At 48.3% G+C, this 13,110-nt stretch overlaps 1 protein-coding gene across 2 annotated transcripts in view; it reads left to right on the top strand.

Annotated features, from left to right (window-relative positions):
* The window catches only part of SLCO3A1 (solute carrier organic anion transporter family member 3A1), a 322,429-nt gene that overhangs the window by 245,134 nt on the left and 64,185 nt on the right, over positions 1 to 13,110 (top strand). For both annotated transcript variants that reach the window (XM_082388919.1, XM_082388918.1), the window contains exon 3: positions 5,145 to 5,243. In XM_082388919.1, coding sequence (XP_082245045.1) covers positions 5,145 to 5,243 — 99 coding nt within the window. The remainder of the gene's footprint in view (positions 1 to 5,144; positions 5,244 to 13,110) is intronic.

Below are 13,110 nucleotides of genomic sequence, written 5' to 3'. Positions count from 1 at the left end.
GCAGGATATACCCAGCAATTGTGTTTATCAAGCAGTTAGGTTCAAATTACTTAATACACGTTTGAAAAACATAACACACATAAATTGAAAGAAAAAAGTATTTCTATTTTATTTTTAAATATGCATGATTACTTACTAATGGGTTGCGTGTCCCTGCTAGGGACTACACAGATTCTCAAACCTTGGAATCAGATTGGACTCCACCACCTTCATTTCCTGTGTTCTGCATTGATTTCCACACCACGTTTGCTTTTTATCACAGCAGGTACTGAAAACTCAGTTCACAAAGACAGGATGTATTTGAAAGGAATGTTGCTTGATCCAGTGCTGAAACCATCAGCCACCTAGAGTGAGCAGTTGTGAGTAGTTGTATGAGTAGCATCTGACAGATGTTAGCCATCACTGGGTTTCCCTCAAACACTTAAAACATTTTGCTGTACCCCTGTGAGTTCACTGTGGTACCCCAAGGTGACTCGACACACAGTTTGGGAACTGCAGATTTACACTAACCTAATTTACAGAAGGCCTGTGTTCAAACCAGGATGCCATAGTTAGATCACCATGGGGGTCATGCCATTTCTTCTCCCTTTGTTCAGTCCTCACATCCCTGGGAAACCAGGTTAGCATCAGAATGTGCTTGGCAGGTGGGCAGTCAGAGCAAGGGGGTGAACTCTGGACTCTGGATGGCCAGTCCATCTGGACCCTTCTGTTGCTTGGGATTGCGGCTGCTTCCCACGAGGAACCCTCTCTGGGACCTGGCCTGCTCCCAGCATCAGCCCCTCTCCCCTGATGGTGGCTTTAGGAAATGAGGCATGGGGGGGGTGGTGAAGCACACTTTGGAGAGAGGAAGACCAGGAACCCAGGTGTGCTGGCCTTCATTGTAGCAGAAGAGACACAGGCGTCATCCATTTAACAAACACTCCATGGCTCTTTCTGGGTGCCAGACTCTGTTCTAAGAGCTTTACAAATGCGAGGTCATTAAATCCTCCCTATAGTCTCATGGAATAGACCTAATATCATTCCCATTTTACAGATGAGAAAGCTGAGGCACAAGGCAGTTAAATAGACCTTTCCCAAGGTTCCCAGAGCTGGGAAGTGGTGGAGCTGGGATTTAAACCCAAGTGGCCCATACTCTCTCCAGATCTGCTTGAAGAATGCTTTTCCCCTAAGGGGATGAGAGAAACCTGGCTTCAGAGCCCACTGTGCTGCTTTCTGACTCGCTGTTGGGAAGTGAGGCACTAAACCTTTCCTTCCGCTGTGAAATGGGCTCAGTAGACTCCCCGTCAGGGCCATTGAAAGAATTACAGCAGATTATGCTTGTAAAGCACCAGGCTCAGGGTAGCAGAACAGGAGGAGCCCTTCTCTCTCTGATCTCTGCGTCCTGGGCTCGCCTCCCGTGTACACAATCTGACAGACAGCAGGGGGCAGCACTGGGCCGCTGAAGAACCTTCTCTCCTGGACCTGGAGGCGCTCACCATTCAACGCAAGGATTCTGGATTTTAGGGCCGGACCATCTGTTTCTTGTCTATTTAGGCAGAACATTTTGAGGGGGGTTTGCTAAACAAGAACAAAATCACAGCCTGGTGGGATGAATCGAAAAGAGAGCAAGGAAGCAAATTCAGAAGTACCTTTCTGTAGGATCACAGCCTGCCTTGTGTGCTGTCAGGGGAACAGCATCCTGTAAAGACCCAGGGCTGTGCTCACCGATGCTGCTTGATTTGAGCTGTTATCCTAAGATATTTCTGAAGTGAAAAAGGGTGCTTCCTGATGCATGAGCCTCCCACCCCACCCCATCCCATCCCCACTACTGGATTGTCCCTTGGAAAATATTCGAGAACCTATTGCTGCTAGAGGTTTACTTGGCATCTCTCCGAGGAGGAGCTACTTTAAAAATATTCCCTTACTTCAACTGAGGGGAAACAATGCCCTTCACACAAAAATACGCATCCTATGTCTTTTTTTCTTTCTTTTCTTTTCTTTCCTTTTGGCCACGAAGCTTGCAGGATCTCAGTTCCCTGACCAGGGATTGAACCCGGGCCACGGCAGTGAAAGCACCGAATCCTAACCACTAGACCACCAGGGAAGTCCCCCTACATCCTTCTTTGGTTTTTTGAATGGGGTCCTACCAGGTTTCTTTGGGGGAGAATTCTGTCCTGTTCAAATGGAAAGCCACCATCCAGCGTTTTGGTGACCCGTGCCCTGTCCTAAAGGAACCAGATGGAGAGACCACCTTGGCACGTGGTTTCTCTGCAGTGGCCTCTGCCCATCCGAGCTGCCAGAACAGATGGCTGGCCTGTCTGGGCCTGGTGGGGCTCTTGTGGGCAGCTGAGCTTGAGGGATGCCCGTCCTTTTGTGTCATAACTTGCACAAGGGCAGGACACCCAGGGCCTGGAGTCTCCAGCTGTCCCATGACGCTGGCTGGTCCACACTCCCACACTCTCCACTGCCCCCATGTGGGGGAGGGGTAACAGAACACTCAACACAAGCTTTTTTTTTTTTTTAATTTTATTTTTGGCTGCATTGGGTCTTCGTTGCTGTGCACGGGCTTTCTCTAGTTGTGGCGAGCAGGGGCTACTCTTCGTTGAGGCACGCTGGCTTCTCATTGCGGTTGCTTCTCTTGTTGCAGAGCACGGGCTCTAGGCACGTGGGCTTCAGTAGTTGCAGCATGTGGGCTCGGTAGTTGCGGCGTGCGGGCTCTAGAGCGCAGGCTCGGTAGTTGTGGCGCACAAGCTTAGTTGCTCCGCGGCATGTGGGATCTTCCCGGACCAGAGATCGAACCCTTGTTCCCTGCACTGGCAGGCAGATTCTTAACCACTGTGCCACCAGTGGTTAAGTCCCAACACAAGCTTTAAAGCTCATTGGTTGTTTCTTTCCAATGATACTAAAAGCTTGGTCCTTTGACCTATTCAGTATTAATTATCATTTTCATTGTTCAATCTGTAGGGGATGGAGCAGTGATTATTACATTGATTGGGGGGGTATTTAATTTTCATGAAAGGAGGCATGTTATCATGGGGGCACTGCTGGGAGTCAGAGTGATGGCTAGGACTATGGAAGGGGCGTCAGAAGAGTAGTTGCAGCACCCCTGGCAAGAGAATTGTGTTCTATCTCCATGCCCCTTTCTTTTGGGACAGCCTGAGTAGTTAGTTTACTTGCTGAGGCATCTTTAGAGTGCCAGTGGCTGACCAGTGGCTCCCCTTAGACTGCAGCCTGGACAGAAGGATAGAGCTGGCTTCATGATTTTGTCCTGAAGCAGAAAGCCGTTCAGTCTACCTCAGGTACAGCTCTTGCCTTGGGCACCCCCTGTCCACACCCCTGCCCCTGTGTCTTTCTCAGCATCACTTCCTGCTTCGCTTTCCCCCATCTACCGAAGAGGACCGAAGCCAAGACTAGCTCTGCTCCCTAACTCTGCCCAGCTAAGGCCAGTCCTCCTAATTCTAGCCCATACTTGAAAGATCACCACGTTCTAGACTTTTCCAAAAACACCCCACCTTTCTCAATTTTCTCTGGTCGGTTATCTCAACCTAAGTTGTGACAAACCAGAGCCAGTGTTTTAATAAAGTGGATTCTGCTCCTCTCCAGATTCCTATAAACGGGAATAACTGTGAGACCGGAGGTCATCGGCTGGGTGCAGGAGCAGCTATTTTGAGGCCCTTGAGCTTCTAGATTGCTCCATATCAGAGTAGGATTTCACTGGGGATGGATTCAGCCCCATTCCTGTGATAGAAACCATCCTCTTTTCATCCTGTCCTTCATTAACCAACATTCCTTATAAGCCATCTTTAAGTGATTGCTTTGCGGTTCTGGGTTCTTGTCTGTAAATGAGGAAGACGTGGCTCCTTTGCCAGGTATCTAAAAAACAGTTAAGGTGTCTATAGTTTCCCCTCCAAGTCAGTGAGCTCCAGGAAGGCCTGCATTGTTGACTCTTTACTTCAATGCTGAGTCCCCATCCCTGAGAAGGCTTCTTGGCACATAGAAGGAACTAAGTAAGTATTGACTGAGTGGATGAATATTTGAGCGGTTCCATGATGACATCACTGGGAGATTTCAGGCTGAGTTAGTCTACGCTGCGAACAGACCAGAATTATCCTCCACTGAGCTCAGCTTCCCGCTGGTTGAATCCATTTCCTACCTTGTTCCTCATGTGCCCACATGGACCTATTAGTACCCACCCTCCAGGCTGTCTGCTTGGGTTGAATTGACCCATGTACTGATTGTCCCCACAGGCAGCCAGCTTCCTAAGAAAAATCCACTTCTTTACTCTTATTTTTATTCCCAGGGCCTTGTGAGTTATCAGTGCTCAAGTTGAAATTTAGTTAAATAGAGACAGCCCGTGAGTTTTTAGTTTGGGCTCAGTGCTTTTCCAGAACGATCAAAAGGTTTGTGCAAAATTCCAGATACTATATCCATCAGATATGTTAATTAATCATGTACCTAGTACCACCTTCTCAAGTCCTACAGAAGAGCCTGAGGCCTGAACAGCTGTTAAAACAACAGAGAGCAATTCAAAAAATATGGGGGCGGGTGGGGGGGAACTGCAAAACTGAAATTAATAAAATGTTTAATTAAATGTGCTCAAAGCATACCATTATGTCAGCTTTGTTATTTGCTAAATTTAATGCCTGTAAACATTTCATTACATCTGAGAATAATTTGTGGCTTCAACTTTTCTCACTTCACAAGAATTCCTGAGTTTGCACAATGAGTGCTGAGAAATCTTCACCAACCGTAAATTAATTGAATTACATAAAGCCAAATAAATGTGAAAGCAAAATTATAAAAATCCTTCCAAAAATGTTTATGGCAGAAAAAATATTTCATTATAGACATGGACGTATTTTAATAGGTTTGGTATGATATGGGGTGGAGTCCTCTAAAAGTAAGTGCACTTGGAGCCCACAAATATTTCAAAGCAACCTATTGAAACTGTAGAATTCCTGCATGACAGTGCTTCAATAGAGTTTCCAAAAATTGGAAATACTAGCTTTCCCCTCTAGGATTTTTAGACTAATTCCTCTAATGTCGTTTGTCTAATCAGACCTCTCATCTGATCAATGTAAAACAGTTTTCTTGAGCTTTGGCAATTTTGCTCAATGAATGGCTTCTGCTTTTAATCTAATCTTGGTTTCATCTTCTTCTTTCAGGAATCCTGTTCACGATGCTGGTGTTTGGACCAGCCTGTGGATTTATCCTGGGCTCTTTCTGTACCAAAATCTATGTGGATGCAGTCTTCATTGACACAAGTAAGGAATTTATCTCAATTTCCAAGCGCCACCCACAAGCCCTTCCTCCATCATAAAGGAGCCCCAGCCTCTGGGTTCTAAAACCTTCCTACTAAGCAGCAGCCTTAATGCATCCACTTCCCTAGCTGGTGGCCCCCTTGAGATTAGAGGAAAGATTGGGTCATGAATTTGGTTCAGAGGGTCTGGCTTGAAGCATGTGTTCTGCTCGTGTCTACCTAGAGACTGAATAACCGCCTGGGGTTGATTTCACTCCTCAAATCTGAATTTTCCTCATCTGTAAACTCAGGGTAACAAAACTTATATCTGCCTTGCAGGGCTTTTGTAAGATAAATGAGGGGACAGATGTGGAAACGCCTGGCATACACACAGACTCGTTGAACGTTGGTCCACGAACCCATATGAGGACCCTATTTCTTAAACTAAAAGTTGGAGCACATGTTCAAGTGCAAATGTACGCGTGGGGTCAAGGAGACAGAATATTTGAAAATTGTTTCTGTAAGACACTGTCATGGTGGGCTTTATAAGGAAATATATACCTCAAACCCATTTTAAGCGACATGTCTTGCGTTCTCAGCAGGAAGAGCAAGTGTATTTCTCAGCCTGCTCTGGGCCCCCCCATCCCTAGCACACTTGGATTGAACAGCGTGCTAGTTGAGATGCGCTAGGCTATGCAGTGGTAACAGACAATTCCCGAATCAAAGTGATTTTTGCAGCCAAAGTTTATTTCTCAGCCGTACTGCATATCCAGTGCAGGTTGGTGGTATTTGGCGGGTGGAGGGTGAGACTTGCCTATTGTAGTCCCTCCAGGACCCAGGCTCACAGAAGTTTCATCTGACTCCTGCCTGCCCAGTCGCCAAGGCAGGAAACCAGCTCCTGTTCAGAAATGACACGCATTGTTTCTACTTACATTTCAATGACCACAGCAAGCCGCCTGGTGTATTAATCTGTTGCTTTGTGACAAATTATCCCAAACTTCGTGACTTTAAACAATAGTTATTATCTCACAGTTTATTTCTCTGGGTCTGGAACCCAGGAGCAGCTCAGCTGGATGATTCTGACTCAGGGTCTCTCATGAGGCTGCAGTCAAGGTGTTGAGCTGGTCTCAAATCATCTGAAAGCCCACCTGGAGGGGCTCCACTTCCAAACTCACCCCACGGCTGTTGGCAGTCCTTGGCAGATGGGCTCTCAGGCTGGCTCCCACGGATCTCTGTACAGGGCTAACCTCGGCATGGCCTCCCTGGAGCAAACAACCCAAGAAAGGGTAAGAGCACCTGAGACAAAGCCGCAGTCTTTTTATAACCTAGTCTCAGAAGTGACACCTCATTGCTTCTGCTGCGTTTTGTGTGTTAGAAGCAAGCCACTTGTTTCTGTCTACACTTGGAAGAAGGGATCATTTCACAAGGACGTGAATTCCAGGGGTGGGGATCATTGGAGGCCGTCTCGGGCACTGCCCACCGTATGTAGTCACGACTCAACTGCGTGCCCGAAAGAGGACACTGTGTTCCTATGCAGCTTAGCGAGTTGAGAAGCCATGTTTCCTTTCTCTCTGAAAACAGTGCAAGAAGCCTTTCCAGCTTCTCTGTCTCATCCCGATCTATTCCCAGGATCAATAACAACTCTCAGTCCCCTGGTTCTCAATTCATCATCTCTCGACAGGGCTAAATTTACTAATTCACCTCAAAGACATAATCTGGTTTTAAATCCAATCAAGTCACTTTGTGATTCACTCCATTAAGCCCAGTGATATATTTACTTGTAGGTAATGATGTTACAAATTTCCAAACGGGGGAGAAAAATCAAATGCAGCCTTATTTGTTTGTTCTTTTTAAAGTGCTGGGTCTGTTCAGGAGGTGATTGAATGCCGCTGTTTTGTAGCCCTTGGGTGGCCCTTTGAACCCTATTCCTAGCGAGTGGGATGACTGGTGGCCTGGTCAGAGAAACAACCCATGGTGACAGTCAGCTGCCGTCTTGCTTCTACGGACAGAAAGCCAGCTTCCGCCACTGCACCAAAGGCAGTACAGGACAGGAGTAGCGAAGGAGGGGAGGAAAGGGGCCACCCTCCCAGTGCATGGGGAAGGCTGCCTGCGGGGAGAAGGCAAGTGTCCAAGCAGCCTATCCTGCCCTCAGTGTATTATCAGGGCCCCCTTGAATCAAAGCTTGTGGGATACCAGAATCCCTGAGCCGGAAAGAACCTCAGACATCATTCTCTTCCAGCTCTTGCGTTATGTAGATAAGGAAACTGATGCCTAGAGAGAGAAAGAGATGTACCCAATCCAAGGGGTGTATCTATATAAAACCCAGGTCTCCGAGCAAGCATGTAGAGATCCCCCCTCGCCAAGATTCCTCTTGGGAATGAAACAGCATCTTCTTCTCAGTGACTAGAATGGCCAAGAGGTAGACTGGTGGCTGGAGGGAGCTTAGCCCATCCACTCGCATCCCCCTCAGTACGCCATTCCTTTGCTCAGGCCGTCCCCTCAGTCTGGAGTGCCGTCCCCAGCCATTCTGCTCGACATCTGTCCTCACCCTTCGAGGCCCAGGTGAGGCAGTGTCATCTATGGTTCTAGACTCATTGGCAGTTTGAAGCCTCCCATACCTGAGACAGGTGGGCGCGTTTCCGTTCCGTCTGGGCATCCTGCTGATGGCCGCCTTCCCCCAAAATGAGTTAATAGCGGACTTCCTATCTGATGAGTCTCTAGGGACTGAAGGATGTGTTGTGAGTCACCCTCTTTGTTTGCATCCCCTCTGAAGGCCCCCGGAGGGCTGGTGCCACTCTTTACCAGCAGAGGGCAGAAGAATATAATTTATTCTATTCAGGAGCCAGTCACAGAATTCCATAGTTTCCAGCAGTTTTCTAATCTTGTGGCTGAAACTTGTCATTCTGTCTCTGAGTGGATTGGGGCTGTATTTCGAGTAGTCGGTTCTCAGTTCTTTCAGGATGACCCTTCCCCGTCTTTTCCTCACTGACTAAGACAGAGCCCCTCTTTCGGGCTGTTCAGCCTATGGGAACGTGCCCTTAAGCATGAATGTACAGGGGCCACGCACACAGCCATATGTTTCTGAAATTCCAGCTGAGAGGTGGGCGGGGGACTGGGAAAAGCAGTGGCCTGGGAATTGTGCGAGGTGGGCAAGGCAGGTCCCTGGGAGCCCCTTGTTATGGGGTAGCCTAGCAGCCTAGCAGCGGCTGAGGAAACAGGGTGGAAAGGCAGAGGCCGGTGAGGGAGTCTGGTTGGAATCTGTGTGTCAGTGGAGCTGGGGCTGCAGGGGAGGTGGTTGGTTGTAGGAACGGCCAGCTATGGGGCTGCAAGACCCCACGGGCAGCTCCCCAGGAGGGCTCCCCTGGCGGCACTCAGACACAGGGATTGTGCTGCTGCTACCTTTCATCCGTGTCTGAGCCCACTGTGGCTCCCTCGCCCCTCTTCTTAAGGAGGATAGATGCCTCCTCTGCCAGCCTGGGGAAGGAATGATGGTGCCTGCAGAATTTCTTTTCTAGAATATCTTTGTAAAGGTGACACCAGTCAAGGGCAGGACGTAGGAAGAAGAAGGGCCTGGTAGCAGAGTAGACCCCTGAGCACTGGACTGACCAAGCTTCACAGTGTGGGTTTAACAAACTGACGACAATGGCAGCCGTGAATTGACCCCTTTTTAAATACATAGAATGCCTCTTTGGAACCTCAGAACATTCCCATTAACAGACGATGTGTCCTCCTGCAGTGATGATGAGTTCTGAGTTCAAACATCAGACCAGACCTCCATTCACATCCCAACTACACCCCTTATGAGCTGTGTGACCCTGGGGCCATTTCTCCTCATGGGTCTGTGTGTGGATGACATGAGTTAATCATGCAAAGCAGTTAACACAGTGCCTGGGGAATAGTAAACACACAGTCAAATTAAGTGGAATGAGGAACAGAGAGGTTAACTCACTTCACAGCCCAGGGCTGTCTGACCCCAACTGGGCAGCTCACTTCCCTGAAACCTATCCGGGAGTTTAGCCAGAAGGCTGCCCCCTTCCATGGACAGAGGCCTTGCTGAGATGCCCTGACTGCCAGCATTTCCCTACAGACTGGTCCTAAGGCACACCAGCCCGCTCTGCTACAGCTGCACAGCGTTTGCAGCAGCAGAAAGATACGTCCATCCATTGGCTTCACAGAAAAGGTCGACAAGCAGAGAGCATCCAGCTCTGCCGCCCCGGGGCTGGCTGCCACCGCCAGATTCCTTCATGTTGGACTAATTAATCCAGCGGCTGGGATTCTGAACAGTCCGAGCTGCCCTCCGTCCCCACCCCCTCCCTGTCTCCGGTTTCTAATTAGGTCTGGAACTTAATGATACTCTTGGACTTCTTGAGTCCCATAGCAAAAGTTTTACAAAGTAGGTTAGAAAAATAGGTAAATGGACTGAGGAAAACAAAGCAAAACTGCTCAGAGAGCCATAGTATCGCTTACACATCAGTATGGCCTGGGACTTAGTCAGTGTTCCCAATTTGCTTTGATCTCTTCTTCTTGCAGTCTTGGGTATCCTCATGGGTGGCTTGGTTGGTTAGTTTTAAACTGGTTTAACCCCGTTCCTGGGGATTTCTTTCGTTTGAACCAACAATGGTAGTGGTCCTTGGAAATGGAGGGAAATCTCAACGAAGCCCATATGTTTATATGACTTTCAACAGAGGGAACGAACAGCTGTCAAAGCTTGCTCAACTCACCCAGCGAAACCATGAGGCCCTCCAAATGTTGGATTCCAAGAGTGCAAGAGTCAGAACAATAGCTTTTATAAAGCAGAAATCTTAACAAGCCTACAGACACGTATGCAAAGGAAGACCCACCCTGTACCGGCCTCGTGGTGACCCAGGGAGTGGCTCTCCCTGCTCCCCTCTGCTCCCTTCCCAGCATTTTTCCTCAGTGCCTGGAATGACCAAGGGGTAGGCAAGTGGCTGGAGGGAGCTTACCCAGGACACTCACAGAGTCCCCTGAGGATGCCAGGCCTTTGCTCGACTGTTCCCACAGCCCAAGATACTGTCTCCACTCTGTCCTTCTCAACATCTTTCTTTATCCACGGTTCTAGCTTCATTGGCAATTTGATGCATTCTAAGTAAATGAGACAGATGGGTGCTCTTCAGTTGTGTTCTGGGCATCTTCCTGACAGCAGCCTTCGCCAAAAGGCTGAAACTGCAGTCATTTTTTAAGATCAAGACACTAACTAGAACCAGATAGAAAGAGAAGTAGAGAGATTTTCACTCCTGGCCCCCTACCTGGACCTAAAAGAATACCATTGCTATTCTAAGCCTGCCCGGGACCACTTTTCTTAAAGGGTATGTTTTTTTATTTCCTAAGCCTTTTGTACTAGTCAGGGCAGGCTGAGTTATGCTGCAGGAACAAATACCCCCAAAATGTCAGTGACTTGGAAATACTAAAGGTTTATTTCCTGCTTGTGTTATATACCCGATGCAGGTCAGCAGACACATTTTGTTCATTGTAGGTTCTCAGGCGTCCTCTTAGGGAGAATTCCACATGCTTTGTGATCAGGCAGGAAAAAAGAACATGGGGAGTCATGCACCAGCTCATACACATCTCCACATGGAAGAGACGTGTCTCCTCTCTCGCATTTCACTGGCAAGACTCTGTGGAGCGTGGCCACACCTAACTCCCCAGTATGGGAGGTGAAACCCTCCTCATTCTCAGAGGAGGAGACCCAAGTGCAGACATGGGTAATGTCTAGCAGACATGCTTTGCCAGGCCACGTAGAGAACTCCCCTTCAGCATAGGTAATGCTAGAACAATATCTGCTGAACGATGACAGTTGCCAGGCGGGGGGGGTGGATATTCATCTTAAATGGCCAAGATGCCTCCTGAAAATACTATTCATTGTAGAGATGGGTAGAGAAAAGAAGTGCCTCAGAAAAGACATTTCTCAGGCTGGTGTCAAGCATTCATTGTCTTCCCAAGAGCCACCAAAATTGGGCTGAAGCTCCACTCACGAGGCTGACCAGTCCTGAGGGCAGCACGCTCCAAAGCTGAGTGGTTTCTTCTTAGCCTGTTATTTCTTTCCCTGCCACCGTCCTCTGGATAATTGAAATGGAGGGGAAAAAAATCAGTACTATTCCCAGAATAGTCAACTGTGATTTTCCTGGCTCTGCAAATCCCTGCCTTCCACGCATCTCCCTCCAGACCCGTCCCCCGCCCCTTCCCCAGCGGCAGGTGTGCTCTGATGCTGACACAGATCGTGTACCCTCCCCTGTCTTAGGAATCGCGAGTGCGTGTCAGCTTTCCACCCACAGGCACAGGCCTACAGGGAGCGAGTTGCCAAATTCACATAAACATCCACCTCCCCCAGCGCAGCCCCTCTCGCAGGGATGTTTTCTCACACATAGAACAGTCACTGACTTCCTATCTAAAATATGACTTTCTACGTGCTACTGATTTTGTTCTCCCAAACAACTGCCAGGATTTCTCTCTCCCTACTGGCTCACATCTGCCAGATTTATGGGGCCCAAAGACAAAGGAGGGAAATACTGTAGCTCCCTTTTCCTGTCTTTTGTTGTCATTCATTGCTTGGCAGTAGGTGAAGAAAAACAGTAAGCGATTGGTGCAAACAGTCTTGCTCAGCTACCCAAGGTGGTGTGACTTCCTTTTCTCTTCCCGTGTTTGCATAAAGATGCTTTCAAGATCACCCTGTGTTTTCCCATGCCATACTCCTTTTAAAAAAAGTCTGTACCTTAAAATTCCCATTTATATAAATATATCCCTAAAAGTAAAACATTAAGAGCTCCCACAGATAAGAACCGACTCTGTGTCAGGTGACGCTTTTTCATTACCTCTCATCCTGGAAACCACTGTCCATGGCTATCATCTTTATTTCACAAATGATGAAACTAAGGGTCAGGGAGGGCGAGTAACTTGCCCGGCATCACATGCTAGTAAGTAACAACGCTGGGATTCAACCCCAAGCCCACTAGAGTATATACTCTATAGAGTAGATACTCCTCTCCGGCATGAAGCTGCACAAAAGCAACTGGCCCGTTCAGGTGCCCCGGTTATTGCTGCTAGGCTCATGTCAGGGTCTCCAGGACAGAGACTACCGATGTTGCAAAGGCCAACTTGCCAACTATCAGAAGAGCTGGTGGTCTTACCCATTGCACAAAGCACAGAAATTATCCACTAAGGGCCCTCCAGGGAGCCCAAAACAAAGACCTGCCAGTCAAGAGGGGAAGGGTGTAGCCCTTGGCGACTGGATGCCTGTGTTTCAGTCTTCAACTCTGTGGATGTAGACAAGGCACCCAGCCTTTCTAAGCCTCGATTTCTCCATCTATATGAAATAGGGACAGTAAAAGGCCCTACCTCGTAGGGTTGCGGGGAGGGTTGATTGGAACAGTTAAGAATGCACTCCGCATGGTGCCTTGTGCAGAGTAAGCCCTCAGTAAATGACGGCTGGTGTTTTCATTACTGTTAGCTGAAGAGTCTTCAGGGAGAGCACTTTACAAATGGGGGGAGTGCTCATCTGGTGACAGTGGTCATTTCTCTTGCCAAGCCCATCCATCCATCTGGTCCAGGCCTGCAGCCCTATTCGTTCTTAACTCATATGCTGTGGTCCAGATCTCCAAGAATTTCCTTCCATGCTCCAGGGATATGGGATCATCATCAAAGAGACATCTGTAAGCAGCTCATGCAGGAGTGCCCTGCTCTGAAAGGCAGTTGTAGAGAGAGGGAAAAACATCTACCAAGGGGTAAGAGGTTTACATCTTCTTGACTTCAGCTGGCAGATCAAAGAAGTCACAGACAGGAGAGCCAAACCACATGCATGTTTCCTTAAAGCATAGACCTTGGCCACAGTACTTTCTAAAAGAGGACTGGCCCCCCAAACCACAGGCCACAACCAA

Source organism: Balaenoptera borealis, assembly GCF_965194805.1.
Source record: "Balaenoptera borealis genome assembly, chromosome: 3".
Classification (NCBI taxonomy): Eukaryota; Metazoa; Chordata; class Mammalia; order Artiodactyla; family Balaenopteridae; genus Balaenoptera; species Balaenoptera borealis.
This window is presented reverse-complemented; position numbering and strand designations above follow the sequence as displayed.